Source organism: Saccostrea echinata, unplaced genomic scaffold (genome assembly GCF_033153115.1).
Source record: "Saccostrea echinata isolate AGI-Se365-2 ecotype Australia unplaced genomic scaffold, CSIRO_AGI_Sech_v1 ptg000033l, whole genome shotgun sequence".
Lineage (NCBI taxonomy): Eukaryota > Metazoa > Mollusca > Bivalvia > Ostreida > Ostreidae > Saccostrea > Saccostrea echinata.
In genome coordinates this window covers 13709880-13726713 of record NW_026889782.1, presented here as the reverse complement: position 1 = coordinate 13726713, position 16834 = coordinate 13709880, and the positions used below count along the sequence as shown (strand labels likewise).

At 33.5% G+C, this 16834-nt stretch overlaps 1 protein-coding gene across 1 annotated transcript in view; it reads left to right on the top strand.

Annotated features, from left to right (window-relative positions):
- LOC133198997 (beta-hexosaminidase-like) overlaps positions 1-16624 on the top strand; it is a 28307-nt gene extending 11683 nt beyond the window's left edge. Inside the window, exons 3-11 of the mRNA XM_061334897.1 lie at positions 9710-9870; positions 10232-10653; positions 11151-11583; positions 11954-12167; positions 12961-13045; positions 13174-13408; positions 14320-14572; positions 15003-15143; positions 15703-16624. Coding sequence (XP_061190881.1) covers positions 9710-9870; positions 10232-10653; positions 11151-11583; positions 11954-12167; positions 12961-13045; positions 13174-13408; positions 14320-14572; positions 15003-15143; positions 15703-15859 — 2101 coding nt within the window. The 3' untranslated portion in view covers positions 15860-16624. The remainder of the gene's footprint in view (positions 1-9709; positions 9871-10231; positions 10654-11150; positions 11584-11953; positions 12168-12960; positions 13046-13173; positions 13409-14319; positions 14573-15002; positions 15144-15702) is intronic.
- The last annotated feature ends 210 nt before the right edge of the window (positions 16625-16834 follow it).

Sequence of the window (16834 nt, the reverse complement as noted above, 5' to 3'; positions counted from 1 at the left end):
TTATGCATGATAATTATAAAAACTCTAATTGTGTTTTGAATGTTATTTTTCAGGGTTCAGGAACCATAAATTTGATGTTGGAGTCTTAACTTCACACTGATGGACTTTGAGCATGTCATAAGTTTAAGACCTATGGACAAAAATCTGGCAATGGGAAGATAACACAGCCTTGATAAAAATCAGAGAAATCTCGATAGAAGAGTGTGCTGGTCTGGACAAAAAAATTGCAATGTGAATAACTTTGAAGAAAGAAGAGTATTGGCGAATTTCAGAGAATTCTTGATGAAAGAATGCATGTGTTGTTCACGATTAATTTGTACATGAAATTTGTCCTTTTGACATCATTTGACACTCCGTTTGAAGTGATGCATTTTTGATAAATTTCTATTTGAAATATGTCCATTTGATACTCCATTTAAAATGTCACATCCATGTCTCAGATTACCGCTGATGAACTAGGATCTGCATGTTTAAAAAAAAAACAGCTTGAATTTCTGCATTTAAATTGATTGAATTTATTAGCTCACCTGAGCCAAAGACTCAAGCGAGCTTTTCTGATCAAAATTTGTCCGTTGTCTCTCATTGTCATTGTAAACTTTAATAATTACGAAATAGCGAAAATTTAATGGCACCATTAAAAAATCTTATCTAGAACCAATGGGCTAGGAAAGATGAACCTCATGTGGAATCATTGTCAGGTAGTGTAGATTCAAGTTTGCTCAAATCATGACCCCCTGGGTGTAGGGTGGGGCCACAATGAAAGTTCAAGCTTTTAGGAAATAAAGGTCACAGTAAAAAAAAAAAATATGTAAGCATCCTTAGTTAGTGTAGATTCAATTTTGTTCAAATTATACTCCCCCTTTTTAGGGGTAGGTCGGAACCACTTGTGCATTTAAACTTTTCAATACTAAACTGCTTTTTGCTTTTTTCCTAGCCACAGTACTCAGGTGAGCGAGGTGGCCCCTGGGCCTCTTGTTAAATTTGTATATATGTATACCAAAGTAATCGAGGCATTTGCTATTTGAATATTTTGCAAATAGTTTCTTTGCCATTTTCCTGAAAGTAATTTGCACATTTATTTTATTGAAAGTTATCTGGTAATGATGTGTTATTAACCTACCCATTTGGTGACAAGAGGTACATTATTATTTTGTAATATTTACTCATTGTCGAAAAATCAAGACCAAAAATTGCCACTCAGGGCGGGGTGGGAGATGGAATGTACTAAAATTATATGAAAATGGATAATAAATTGCGATGATTTTTTTTTATGGTGTTGTCTTGGATTTGAATGACAAACTGGAGTATTGACACTCAAATTGAGTACACTCCACAAAGGGAAGAAGAAGAAGAAACATGCACAGGAAGGCATGTTGGAAAATCCGGATTGACTTATTGGAGTTCTGTCATAATTGACCCAAATACTGTTCACCAACATTGAAAATACATGTTCAAAATATGGGAGCTAGTATATGGCCTATATAGGAGCTCCCTATATTTTGAACATTCAGGTCTACATTAATGAAAATAGAGGAGAGATTTTAGAAAATCAAAATTTCCACTTAGCCATAAATGAATAAAAAAACAAGATTTGTTTGTGAAACAATGATGCCCCCTAATAGCAGCTTAGGTGAAGGTCAAAGTTTCTCAAATGCAAGTTAAAGTCCAAGGTCAAGCTATCAAAAATGTTGTTACCTAAAAGCAGGTCTTGTCTCAAAGGAATATGCCTGTAAAATATGAGAGTCCTAGCACTAACTGTTGAAAAGTTATGGTGAAGGTTAAAGTTTTTTTTCAAAAGTAAGTCAATTATCAAGGTCAAAATAATGGTGTCTAAGGGAAGGTCTTGTCACAAGAAATACATGTGAAATATGAAAGCACTGAACACCAACAGCAACTGTTCAGAAGTTATGGCCAAGCTAAGGTAAAAATTTGGTAAAATTTTGCAAAAGTGGGTCAAATTCCAAGAGATCAAATAAAAGTAGTAGTGTTTATTTATTATAGTGACATGTGTTTAACAAAATAGATAATCACTTACAATTATATCACTTTTTACAAACACCTGGCACGATGGACCTATATGTCACCTTTAAGACATACTATTATATACTTGTATAATGTTTACCCAAAGAAAGGTCTTGTCACAAGGAATACACATGTGAAATATGAAAGCCATAGCTCCAACCAATCAAACATTATCGACAAGGTTTAAGTTTTTTGAGAACAAACAGACAGACAAACAAGGCATAAACCTGAAATACTAATGCAAAAGGTCTACTATATTATACAGATTTGTTCACAGTGTACCTTAACCAAATTTTGGCCATAATATTGGTTCAAAGAAAGATAAAAATTAGAAAAATCTATGCAATTTTTTTTCCACATCAATATCGGAAAAAAGAGTTAAGATTCCTTAGAGTTACATAAAATTAGATCTTATGATTATATGCAAAATCCTGTATATGTGTCTGATAATCCATAAATTATACATGTTACATGTACACATTTTAATATAAAAATGAGTTATGCAGTACCTCCATATGCTAGACCTAGAGAAGGAATTCACATTCAAATCTAGTATTGAAAAAAGCTACATGTAGGTAGATTTCCAAACAAGAGGCCCAAGGGCCTTAACGATCACCTGTGTACAATACAACAATTTAGAGGATCCATAAACTGATAAATGGAGCTTTGTTGCCCAAAAGCAAGAAAAATAGTATGATTAGCATCAACAACATAATTGGTCTAGTATCTATCCCCCCCCCCCCATTTATCACTATTATCATGCAGACTATTAACAAAATGTCTATTTTTTAACCCCATATTGGCCTCTCTTGGCCTTTAAAGAACATTTAAAAAGATGTTATTTTTGTCTCATTTTTATTCATCCATTATTTCCAGGTCATTAAAACTATGAAAGTACTTTTTGTATTATACAATAAATATTCTTGCATAATTCTCTTATTCTATTAAGCTTTCAAATACATTATTTACATTGATTAATTATCAAAGGTGAATGGCAAAGGGGAATCACTTTGCTCAGCAGGATACAAGTTAATTGAGTCCTGGCCAGGACCAGAACACTTCACATAATGGTCAAAGTCTTCAAAATTCTGGTACAAATACCCTTGCATATTAAAACTTGTACTCTGTTTGCCTTGACCTTCCCCAGAAGCATAGAAGATTTTCAAAGAAATGCATTTTCACTATAATATTAAATAAATAAAGCCCCATCCTTACACCAGAAGATCTGACCCATTGGCCATGAACTCACAATTCTGGAAGAAGCACCCTTGCTCATCATAACTATACACTTGTTTCTTTACTTTATAACCAGTAGTAGCAAAAATATTTTGAAAGAAATTATGCATTTTACTATATGATCAATAGAGCCCCCCCCCTCCCCATCACCAGAACCCCTGACCCAGGGGCCATGAATTTCACAATTTTTGAAGAGACATTCTTCCTTTTCATAACCATGCACTTTCTTTGTTTGAAAAATACCCAGGAGCAGAGAAGATTTTGAAAGAATTTATGCCTTTTCCCTATGTAGTCAATACAGCCCCACCCTAACACTAGAACCCCTGACCCAGGGACCATGAAATTCATAATTTCTTAGGAGGCAGCCATGCTCATCGTAACTATGTACTTAGTTTATTTAATATCCAGGAACAGAGAAGAAGATTTTCAAAGAATTAATGCAATTTTACTATATAATCAATAGAGCCCCACCCTAACACCAGAACCCCTGACCCAGGGGCCATGAAATTCAAAATTTTGAAAGAGGCACTCTTGCTCATCATAACTATGTACTAAGTTAGTTTATTTAATACCCAGGAGCAGAGAAGAAGATTTTCAAAGAAATAATGCACTTTCACTATATGTTCTACAGAGCCCCACTCTAGCACCAGAACCCCTGCCCCTGGGGCCATGAATTTCACAATTTTGGTAGAGAGCTCAATGCTTATTACAATCGTGCCAACAGTTTGACTGCTTGATGTCCAGGAGTAAAGAAGAATATGTTTAAAGATTGCATTAATTTTGGTGGTTTTAGCCCCACCCCTCAGGCCCCATGGGGACAGGGACCATGAAATTCACAATATTTTTCCCTTCACCCATAGATGCTATATGCCAAATTTGGTTGAAATTGGTTAAGCGGTTTCAGAGAAGAAGCTAAAAATGTTCAAATGTTAACACACAATGCACGACGCACACCACACGGCGACGGACGAAAACAGATAGCAATAGGACGCCTGACTGACTTAGGTGACCTAAAAATATAAGCACAAAACAAGACTCAAGTAATTAATTTATTATATTTTTCTGGCATAAACTTTTTTTTCTTAAATCAATCCACACAAGAGAGAAATGAAATATCTCTAAATTCCATTAACTTTATATCGGTGTCCTGTTTGTGTGGGATTTTTATCTGCTATTACATCTGTACATATTCTGTATTGCTAATCTTGAAATGCTTAAAGACTGATATCATGGACTCTGCTCTCTCAAATTAGATAAACCATCAAGTCAAAAGCTTATAGGCTCAGTGTTACAGAACTAATAGTACAGAATTAAGTGATGGCAAAAGGTCTGACAGTCTATTAATCCATCTGAATCTAAACAGATCTTTTTCCTTCTTCAGATCCTTTTCTTTCAAACAAAACTTATTCAAAGTTGGTTATGACGTCATCAATAGGAAGTACTGAAATATAACAAAATTAATATTTTACCTGATTGTTGATGAATTAAATAACACATTATAAGAGACCCATGGGCCACAGTGCTTACCTTAGTCACCTTGGTCCTGCACATGTAGTGTTCTGGTTCTGAAGAATTTTTTAAAAATGTCCCTTTTTTCCCAATGAAAAATGACCCAATATTGTGGCCTCATCTTAGCCTAACTCTTTATAATTATATTAATTTTAACCCCAATAACATGTCCTGCTGTCCTTCCATCACACTTTGAACTTCATATGCTGATACATATAAATTATTAATGAGAGCTACTCAACAGCATGAACTTTTTTGACCTTGACCTCACTTTTCTTAAATTTTTCTTTAGTTCAGTTTCAAGAGCTATTTAAGATATTTTTTTCCAAACCTTATATATGTGCTGATACATATTGATGGGATCTATTCAATGTCATAATCATTATTTTACTTGACCTTTCCTTTGACCTTGACCTCACTTTCCTTAAATAAGTGAGTAGCTCAGTTTCAAAGAAACTATTCAAGAGATTTTGATTAATCTTCATATGCTTATACATATTGATAAGAGCTATTCAGTTGCATGAACATTTTTAATCTTGACTTTTTTTCAAATTTGTGTTAAGCTCAGTTTTAAAGAAATAATCATGATATTTTTATCAAACTTTATACACTGAAACATTTTGAAGAGTGTTTTTGAACTGCAACAACAATTGTTGACCATGACTTTCCCTTTGACCTTGATATCACTTTTTTTTTCTTATATAAGCACATAACTCACTTTCAACAAAATTATTCAAGATACTTTTATGTAAGCTCTGATACATAATTTGTTGAGAATTCATCAACTTTGTTCATTTTTTTTTTTTACCTTGACTGTCCCAATGACCTTTTCTTTCCTTTTATTGTATGCATTTATAAAACTAAGTTTTACAAAAAACAAACAAACAAACAAACAAACAAACAAAAAACTATTATAGATATCATCATCAAACTTCATACACAAATTTTCATGTTGCATTAATAATATACTATGGGTGGGGATTCATGTCCTATGGACAAACTTCTAGTTAGTAGTATATTCCCATGCAGATTTTTAATCCCATATTTTGGCTCCATCCTCTCAAAGGGGGTGTTAATTGAACATGAAACTATACTACATGTATGTAAGGGAACTTTCACATAAGTTTCAACTTTTCTGCCCAGTGGTTCTTGAATAGAAGATTTTCAAATGACACCACCAAACTTTAACTTTTTCTTAATTATCTCCCCTTGGCCCTTCATTTGAATGAATTTAAATCCTCTCCACCCAATACTGCCTTGTGATAAATTGGGTTGATTTCTGGACAAAAACTTTGGAAAGTTGAAAATTTAGAGACGACACACAACATTTATACATTACAGACAGATGCCAGACACCCTTTGATCAGAAAAATTCACTTGAGCCTTAGAGACTCAGGTGAGCTAAATTGTAAATAATTAATTATTAAGTAGATGTCTGTTTTAAACATATCAAAATAGTGTTAATCTAAATATAGCACCTACTAGATTATGTACATCCTAAAATTTATATTTTCTGCAGAATACATTAAAAAAAATCTCAATGTAAAAATTACATTTTCTTACCCCCCCTCCCCCCCCCCTTCTCCTGGGTAAATCTACCAATGTAATAAATAAATAATTTCTTAATTCTTTCTAACCATTACTGTCCTTTTTACCTCTGTGTCATCCATAATTCTTTGAGTGGAAAATCTTTTTCTTTCTTTACAACACTGATTTCTTTCTTTAAAACCTGCCTCTAAAAATCAAGACTCTTTGTTGATCCTAAAATTAAATGTGCAAATAATTCAAAAACTAAAGCATAATTTCTTTTTCTCATGGTGACTGAAGATTGAACAAAAAAATGTAGAATTTCTCATATTTAAGAATTTGTCAATTGACTCTTTTAATGCAGACCTGTTTACCCAAATTGTTGTCTCTCAGTATTTTTCATTAGATTTGTCAGTGAGATTTGGCATTTGCCAGTAAGATTTCATTTTTCATTGACTGTACATATATTACCAGAAAACAACTACATTTCTGATTACCAAAACATTGTTTAATAACAAAGCAAAACGTCATAGACTGCTCTCTTTTGAGTGATTTCTGTCATTTTTTAAACCACCGCGTTTGGGCACCTTAAATGTTTGAAAATTTTCTCTTCTTTAGCGATTAAAAAGCGTCAAACTGAGACAGATAACGAAAACTAATTGCTAAAATCCATATGAACGGATTTCCGTATTTTCGTTATAGCAAAACGTAAGACGTATTTTGGACTGAAAATCCGTACAAAATACGGCGAAATTGTAAGAGTAAACCGGTCTGTTAATGGCAGTGGCTGGAAAAACAGAAGTGAAATTTTTTTTTGTTCAAAAGGTTATTGATCAGTGTCTTTGGCATGATTGGAACAAATTTGAAACTACACTACCTGAGGACTTCCATATTTCTTTCACTATTCATGGCTTTAGAAAATTTTTATAGATTTTTTTCTCCTATAAGTGGGTACTTTCCTTGAGGCCCCACTCTACCCCCAGGAGTCATGATTTGAACAAATCTGAATCTATACTACCTAAGGATGCTTCTATATAAATATCACCAATCATTGCTTTGCTGATCTTGAGAAGAAAAATTTTAAAGATTTTTCCTATGTATTCTTTTGTAAAACTTTGATCATCCATTGTTGCCCCACCCTAACCCCTGGGGTCATGATTTAAACAAATCTGAATCTACACTATCTGAAGGTCTTTCCACACAAGTTTCATCTTTCCTGGCCCAGTGGTTCTTGAGAAGATTTTTAAAAGATGCCATTAATTTTTCACTAATTTGTAATTACCTCCCTTTAGAAAAAGGCATGGCCCTTCATTTGAACAAACTTGATTCCCCTTTACCCACGGATACTTTATGGCAAGTTTGGTTGAAATTGGCCCAGTAGCTCTTGATAAGAAGTCGAAAATGTGAAAAGTTTACAGACGGACAAAATGTGATCAGAAAAGCTCACTTGAGACCTTAGATCAGGTGAGCTAAAACCAAATCCAACACACGACTGTTACCTGATTGTGTTTAGTGATTTGTGCAGTTAACTGGTAGTTAATTGAACACACCGGGTAAAATGTAAAAATTAACAATAACATAGCTTTTGCTCATGTTAACAAACATAGGCTATGTTAACAAACATAGGGTCGCCTGCATGGCGCAGTGGTTAAAGCATTTGCTTTAGAGTCGTGGAGCAAGGAGTTGATCCATACGTTTGCGGGTTCGAATCCCATTGCGGGAGGTGGAGACGGGTCTTTCGGAATAGACCGTATAAACCTGTGTTGCAGTAGGTGCTGGCACGAAAAAGATCCCTGACTGCTCAATGACCCTGAGTGCCGAGTATAGGTCCATATCAGTGGAAAATTCTTGAGAGGAACTTTAAACAACAAACTTCAAAGACACAAACATAGGTGTTTGGTGCCATATTAAGAGAAATGTTTTGTTCCAATCATAGATAACTACATATTAAAATCAGCAAATCAAGACAAGTCATCAATAGTCAGACTTTCTACTGACAGTAAGACTCAATGTAAATGATTTACTGCAGAGAAAATTCAAGCTAAAACTGTAAAATACGAGCATATACTGATAGTAAAGATACATCTGTTAGTAAAGATATATCATATAATTTATCGCCACTTTATCTACATATGGAACATAAAATCACCATGCAATCTCCATCCCCTATACAGAGGTACAGAGATAATTCGAACTAGTTTCTTCGGAAGCCGTAGTTCAATTACAATATGCTGACAGCTGATTTCTGAGACATTTCCTTTATCGAATGAATGTAAATCACTTACTTGTACATTAATATCACAAAATCATCTTTACTTACCAGCATACCGCCTGACTTTCACTGGCACTGCCGCACTGTTGATACTAGCACATGGCCTTGAGTCACGTGATTATCTTCGGCAGACAAACGTTTCCTTTGTCAAGCGTCCAAATAATAATCTTACCTTTTCAAAATTGGTGAACGATTATAATTGTGCTGTGCATCAGAATCATACAAACGTTTGATTTTGTCAAGCGTCTAAATAATAATGTTGCATCTTTTCTGGTCGAGATTATTATTGTTGAACATTATAATCATTGTATGATCGATGTGGAATATAATTGTTATAATTTTGAGGCGAAATAAAAATAATGTGTACACATGGACAGGCATGATTATAATTATCAAGTAAGAATAATTATTCTAATTTTGAGGCGAAATAAAAATAATGTGTGCATGTAGACATCGACTGACAAGATTATTATTTGGAGGCGAAACATTATAATGTGTCCACATTGACTGGCAAGATTATAATTGTGAAGTGTGAATAATTATAATTTTAGGACAAAATAAAAATAATGTGTACACGTTTGACAGACAAGATTATAATTGTTGCAGGAAAAATAATAATGTTGTCAAAAAAGCAAGATTTTTATTTTTGGAAGAGATAATTATTTTTGGTATAATTATATAGGAAAAAATAATAATAATGTGGGGGTACCCTACGGCTTTCCATAGTATGCGACACATGCACTTTTTGATAAGTAGGTCAAATGTCAAAGTCAAGGGTCCGAGATTTGTAACCATGGCAATTTAGGAAAGCAATAGGTCCAAGCAATATAAATTATGTGCAAAATATGAAATCCATACCTCTTACAGTTCTCGAGATATAGGATGCGACAGACGGACAGACAGATAGACGTCGGGTTAAGTGATCCCTAAGTGCTGCTCTGTTCTGCAGGCGACACAAAAATGTACATTGCTAACACTGATATTCTAATAGATATTCGTACTTCAAACCGCAAGATACTAATTTTAGACTCTCACGTCACATTACATTGTATGTTTGTTGAACAAACAAACCAAGATCAAATCATTTCAGAAATTTATCAAATCATTAAAACGAGAACAAACATTTCTTTCTATATATCATAGATATGATCTGAATGCGGCCATGACTATACATGATAAATCTCCGAAGCCGCTCATACCTACTCCTGTAGAAATTGAAATAAAGAGTGGAAATGTGACCATTGATTCAGCTTGGATTGTCTTGAATTCTTCAAAGTTCTACCATGAAACAGTTCGTATTGCAGGTAAGACTGAGATTTATTGCCCCAATTTGGTCGTTCGCCTGTTACATAGTGTCAACCCTTACAAACTGAACGCATGAATTTAATCATGTATTGTAAACGGAGTATTTCTGTTTCATTGCATAACCTTTCAACCTACAATGTGGAAAACTGCAAAATATACATCACAATCAACCCTATTCTAGACTAAATTAACCCCAAATAGTTGTTGGACAACTAAAAAAACACTCTTGTGTAGACTTTGACTATACATATTTGATTCAAAGTTCAAATTCTTATTTCTATTTTAAACACGTTTCGGTATAGCATTTGAAATTTGAACATTATATTACATGTGTATTTTTGTTATAAATATGCCTTCTAGGTTTATTTAACATAAGCATCCAAGCTGACAAACCAAAAATAAAGTATATAGAAATAGTCAAGTCACATGGTCTAGATCTTTTGAGCCAATCTGAAACACAGAATGAGGCATATTCAATAGAAATAACTTCAGAAACCATACACATTTCTGCAACAACACGCATTGGAGCGTTTTATGCCTACCAGACCTTAAAAAGCTTAGCAACAGGTGGAAAATTACTGCCATTGGGTACCATAAAAGACCAGCCGAGGTTTGCATACAGGGGTATGCATTTGGATGTAGGACGGAATTTTCATACAAAGGCAACAGTTTTGAAGATTCTGGATACAATGGCTATGTACAAGTTGAACAAGTTTCACTTTCATTTGACAGAAGACGAAGGATGGAGGCTTGAGATTCCTGGACTTCCGGAATTAACAAAGGTAAAAAAAAATCAAATATAACTATTTCAAAAGTTTAATACCTGAATGATATCTTGTGTAGTGGAACATGAGTTGATCGAAACAGCACCAAGATCGATTTCACTCATACATGATTTTTGAGGCTCATGATTTTTATAAGGAGAATATTTATTTCTTTTTTATCCCAAAAAGTGATGAAATATGAAGATAACGAACACTTCAACAGTTATGAATCTCAAAGGTCCATTATATAATACCATATTGGAAGCTGAGCAAACACGGACCTCTTAAACATGAAAGGTGGGATCAGGTGCCGTGGAGGAGTAAGCATCCACTGTTGATTGGTCATAATCGCCGTGTGCTCCTTGTCATCGTTGGGAAAACGGAAAAACCCGCAGACAGTTCAGTATGAAAATAATGGCCTAACAATTTGTATGAAAAACGATTCTCTATTATCAGAGGATCGTTGGACCTTAAGATACGAAATATATCTATAGAAAAAATATATATTTTATTAGGTAGGATCTAAACGGTGTCATGACCTAAAGGAGGATAAATGCCTTATGCCCCAGTTAGGTTCCGGGTCTTCGGAAGGCGGTATTGGTTCTGGATTTTACACAGTTGAGGATTACAAAGAAATTTTGCGATATGCCAATGACCGTCATATTCAAGTTATTCCGGAATTCGATATGCCAGGTCATTGTCGAGCAGGAATTAAAGCAATGGAGGCAAAATTCCAGAAATATCTGAGTTACGGAAACGAAACAGCAGCACGAGAATATCTAATGACAGATTTCTCCGATAACACTCACTACCTCACTGTTCAGTGGTTTACAGACAATGCAATCAACATATGTATGGAATCAACAGAAACTTTCATACGATACCTTATAGATTCCATAATCAATCTACATAAAGATATACAACCGTTGGAAATATATCATTTCGGAGGTATGACTTTTAGAACGTTAATAAATTATTGAATTGTTTTAAAAGACCGGGCAATTTAACTGTATTAATTACATGACCTTAAGGGAATAACGAATTAATTATCTGATTATTCAATATTCTACTTTTTCTTTTACATGGAGAGCATATTATATGTTGAAACATATCACCGTTAATCGATTTTTATGTTCTGTATATCCTTTACTTGTATATCAGTAACAGAAACTAAATTACAAAAAAGATATTCTGTTGATGGGCACTACTATGCTTCTAGGAAATTTGACAAATGAATACATGTAAATAGGCTTCAGTTAGAGTGCTCCCCCTCTAACGCTGCAACAGCATTTGCAAAAACAAGCTTTTTTGTATGTAGGTGACGAGGTAGCTGGTGCTTGGATTGAGTCACCCGAGTGCCGAGAATTTCTCAAAAGGAAGGGCCTTCATAAAACGACGGAACTTAAAAAATATTTTGCCCAATCCATGGCTAAAATGACGGACGTCAAAGGTCTTCAAGTGGCTGCTTGGGCGGATGGTTTGATGATAGAAGGACAGACACCTTATAATATCAGCGACTTTCCTACTAAGCAGTAAGTTTAACGGCTTTATTACAAATATTAATTCTATTGTACTTCTAATGACATTGTTTGTTACATAACCTATCATTGGGACGTATTTAATCTCTGACGTATTTCATACCATTTGTTAAGTCATTGCTTTTACACTAAATTTAACTACAGAGTACACCGTCTACGTGATCAATACAAAGGGCTCACAGCGGGTGAAGCTGGTTTACAGGGTATACTTACTCCTCCTAGGCACCTAATCCTATCTTTAATGTTTTTTGCCCTGTTCACGATTCATTTTGCTTACTGGTTTTACGAGATTGATCACCATTTGTTATCTTCACATTTTACATTCAGTTCATTAATAATCATCAAAAAAATTCTTATAATTTTTGTTTTTCTTTTAAAGTTACACGGTAGAAGGTTTTGTTGTTCTAAGAGGTCTGCTCTGTTTGCTCTGTTCTCAAATTATATGCATATATAGGACTTAAGAACATGAATTCATACTCTTCTTAATCTTCACCTTGAAAATCTTTTTTATCTGTTTTAGGTTAACTTTTACATTTAAATTACATCGATTAAGCTGCTACCTAACAAAATGATGTTTGTTGTTTTTATTTATTTATTTAATGCAACACAATCCAGTTTGTCTTTTACCTCTAATATGAGTTGATTACAATATTAATAACAATATTAATTGTTAATAAACATTTTGGAAATAAGCTTTTACCTCATTTTCTGCGGTTAACATTCAGACTCTTTAAATCAATTCAGAACTTTCAATGTCAGTTGATAAGATGTAATGTTTCAATTTCAGGAGCATCATCGCATATAACTGGGATAATCTTTGGGAGAGAGGTCACGGAGATAAGGCATATAAATTAGCCAACGCTGGCTACAAGGTAAAATGTATTAAATAAATTGAAAAAAAATATTTTCTTTTTCACCCTCAAAATTATCACTAGTTTTTTGATTTGCTAGCAATACGGCCGTTGTTCCACAAAAAAGAATTTTTATATTCTCATGACAGGTTGTTTTATCTCATGCAACTCACCTGTATTTTGACCATCCACAAGAACCCGATCCATCGGAGAGAGGGTACTACTGGGCAACACGATTTACTGACACTCGGAAGACCTTTGGTTACATCCCTAGCAACATTTCCTATAATGCAGATAAAGCTCGAGATGGACACCCCTTGACGGAGGAAGAGATTTGTCCCAACAACAGTTGCTTTAAGTTGGAGAAACCCGAGAACATTATAGGTTTGTCTATTAAATGTTTTATTATTCAAATTGAGAAATCAGAAAAAAGGGTTTTATTTATCATAGGCAATTGTTATTTTTTTTAAACTCTGGAATAGAAATGATTTTAAAAATACCTCTCACACTTTAAAGGAAAAAAATCATAGACTTAAAGTAAAGAGATTTCAAATCTTTTGATAGAATTTCACAATTAACATGCTAAATGAGCGTTTCAGACCGATATACTTTGGAATCATTATTGTTCGTGAGGGATCAATGGATTTCGTGGGCAACCCTTACCCATAAATTTTCATCCCCAAATTCGAAATTACGTCATCACGAACTAATAAAAGATAAAAGTTTGGTACCAAGAAACATTGACTCCCTCGAATAATGGTTATTTTACAGTATCATAAAATCGTGTTATGAAAGCAAAATAAATCAACACTAAGAGTGTTTTATTTATCGTATACAAGTATCCTGGCACTTTCAGGAACTAAAATATATTCTTAATATTGAAAAAAGTTTTAAAATTGTGATATTTAAATATAAGCAAGGAATAAATAATAAAAAAGTAAGAAAGCAAAACCAGTAACCAACACACCGATGTTGTCTGCCCGTGTTCAGTGGTATGTGTGGCATTAGCAAATCAGACATATGGGAAAAAATAACAGAGCTACATGTGCATATAAGTGTGTTTTAAACACAGGTGTTTATTATAAGGTTCTGAACAACAGTTTTATTTTAATATTAAGGCTTGTCATCATGTAATTATTTTCTCAAGTGAGAATTTATTGTTACAATGAAAAACAAAACAAAACGAGCTGTATATGCAAGTATGTCCCTGCACCTTTAAAGTATTATAAAACCTAAATGTGTAAGCAATGTGTCAAGTAAAATTTATGCTTAATGCACACTGTTTGATCTTTCAGGCGTACAAGGTCAAATATGGACTGAGACAATTCGGACTGAGCAGCAGCTACAGGAAATGTTGTTTCCTCGAATGCTAGCTCTTGCAGAACTAGCGTGGCATAAATCAACATGGGAAGAGATCCCAAATAAACAGGAGCGGATCCAAAGAACAAACGAAGAGTGGACATCATTTGCAAGTGCTTTGGTTGAGAAAGAACTGTCAAGGTTGGAAAACAATGGGATTAAATACAGAATTCCTGTTCCTGGAGCAAGGTAAAACTTATTCGTTGTTATTTTTTGTTTATTGACAGCCATTTTTTTGACACAGTAATATACAGCAATACTTTCATCAAGCAAACAATCTATCGACCCTTAATTCATTGAAAACTGAGAACAAAATAATGAAAATATATTTTATTGAAAAAAAGTCCTTTCAAATATGATTTAAAAGTTAGAATGACATTTTGATATCCTGATAGTTTTTCAGAAATATTAATTCACTGAATATTACAGTTTTACAAAGCAAACACTAGCAAATCCGTTTTTTTTACATTCTTACCTTAAAACATTCAATAACATACTCAAATGTATAAAAACAGTTATCAGTATTTTTTTCAAAATAAGAATATATAAGTAACGCGGAATTTTACTATACACCATGATATAATGACCCCCTTTAAAAAAAATAACTTATTTTATTCAGATTAGACGGAAATAAATTACTGCTTAATACAGCCCTTCCAGGACTAAAGTTTCAATATAGTGATGATAATGTAATATGGAAACCTATAATTTCCGGCACGAAGATTGACGGGGCAACAACCCGAATATACTTGAGAACAAGGTAAAATATATGGAGAATCTAGCAAAATGCGTAAGAAAACATAGTTAAAGTGCCCGGTCAACTATGAGTATGTTATATATTCTTTGATTCGCTTCGACATCCTTATACTTTACAACGACAATAAATGATAAATTAAAACTTATTAACGATAAATTCATTTTAGATCTTAATTGCCATTTAGGAACAACATTGAAATACTTATTTTATAATACATGTATATGTAATTCAGGCTATCACGTTTTGCTATAAAACATCGAAAAGAACTTTTTTATGGTCACCATAGATTAAAATTGAAGTTTAAAGAAAAAAGAGGCAACACTATTAATAGGCTACTTTTTTCTTTTTTCTAACTCTCCAATTTTCCTTTTCATTATTCCCCCTTGCCTTTTTTATGTCTATCCTTCGTCTTCTCTACCTCTTCTGAGCCCCAGTTCCCTCCCTCCATATTCTATTTCCGTTAAGTGGTCTTTCTGCGCATGCACAATATTTATAGGATTAAGATATACAATCAAATTTTCAAAAAGTAGTCATTGTACTATTCTATTCTATTATTTTCCAGGTCTGTGGATGGCAGCCGGTACAGTCGAACGATAACCATGAATATAGCCATGTCAAAATCAGACTCAAGCAAGCTACACACCACAACTATCTTTATTACTTTATTTGCGTTCATGGGTGTGAGACTGTGGTATCAGGCCTGTCATAGCCTAAAATAATAACTTTGACGATCTTGATTTCAGCATACACATGATCCTTCATTTTTATGAGAATAACCAGGATTACTGTTCTTGGAAATTGAAATGATTTTCAATGATCCTTTTTTGTCTATATTTATGCAATTATACAAGAAGCCAATCTCGCACTTTTGCTTTATACTAACAATAAGGGCAATAATGGGAAAAATAATGTATGTTAGTAGGGAATGTTTGCAATGTATTAAGTTGAAAAAAAAGTTTAATTATATTATTGTTCATTATCATGAGGAGGAGGAGGAGCATTATTTGAATAATTCTGAATGCGTGCATTTGAATATGAATAATCATGAATAATCACAACCCTGTTTTTGATTTATAAAGATTTTTACATTACATAAGCCGATATTAAATGTAAATTACTTACTGAAACAATCCGTATCCATTGGAACTATAATATAAACTTGAATTTTTCAAGTCTTTAATAAACTTTTTCTTGTCAAGTGGTTTTTGAGAAGTCAAAGGGTTCTTGAGATTTTTAAAAAAATTTTTTTTTTACCTTTTCTTCGTTATCCATTTTAGAGGGGGTGTCCTGTCATCAGAAATATTAGTTCCATTCCTTTAAGGTAATCCTGGGAGGGTTTGTCATAGGAAAAAAAACAATAACAATGGACTAAAATTTAGGAGAAGACTACTGAAAGAATTTAACAGAATATAAGTATTAGCCATGGTCATAGCATTTAGCAAATCAAAATTCAGTTGAAAGAATTATGTGTTTCAGTGTAGTCTACTTGTGTAAAAAATATTTCACAGAAGATTCTAATTTAAGTTGCCATGATAACACCGTTTGTCAAGATTATAAACTGGTATACAGACTGATATGGATTAAATTTTTTTTACTAAAATCAGACTACAGCTGTAAGAAGAGTAGTAGTTTTGAATGAATTTTGAACGGAAATTTATACTTTTAGAGGGGAATATTAGGCCTAAAGACTTAAA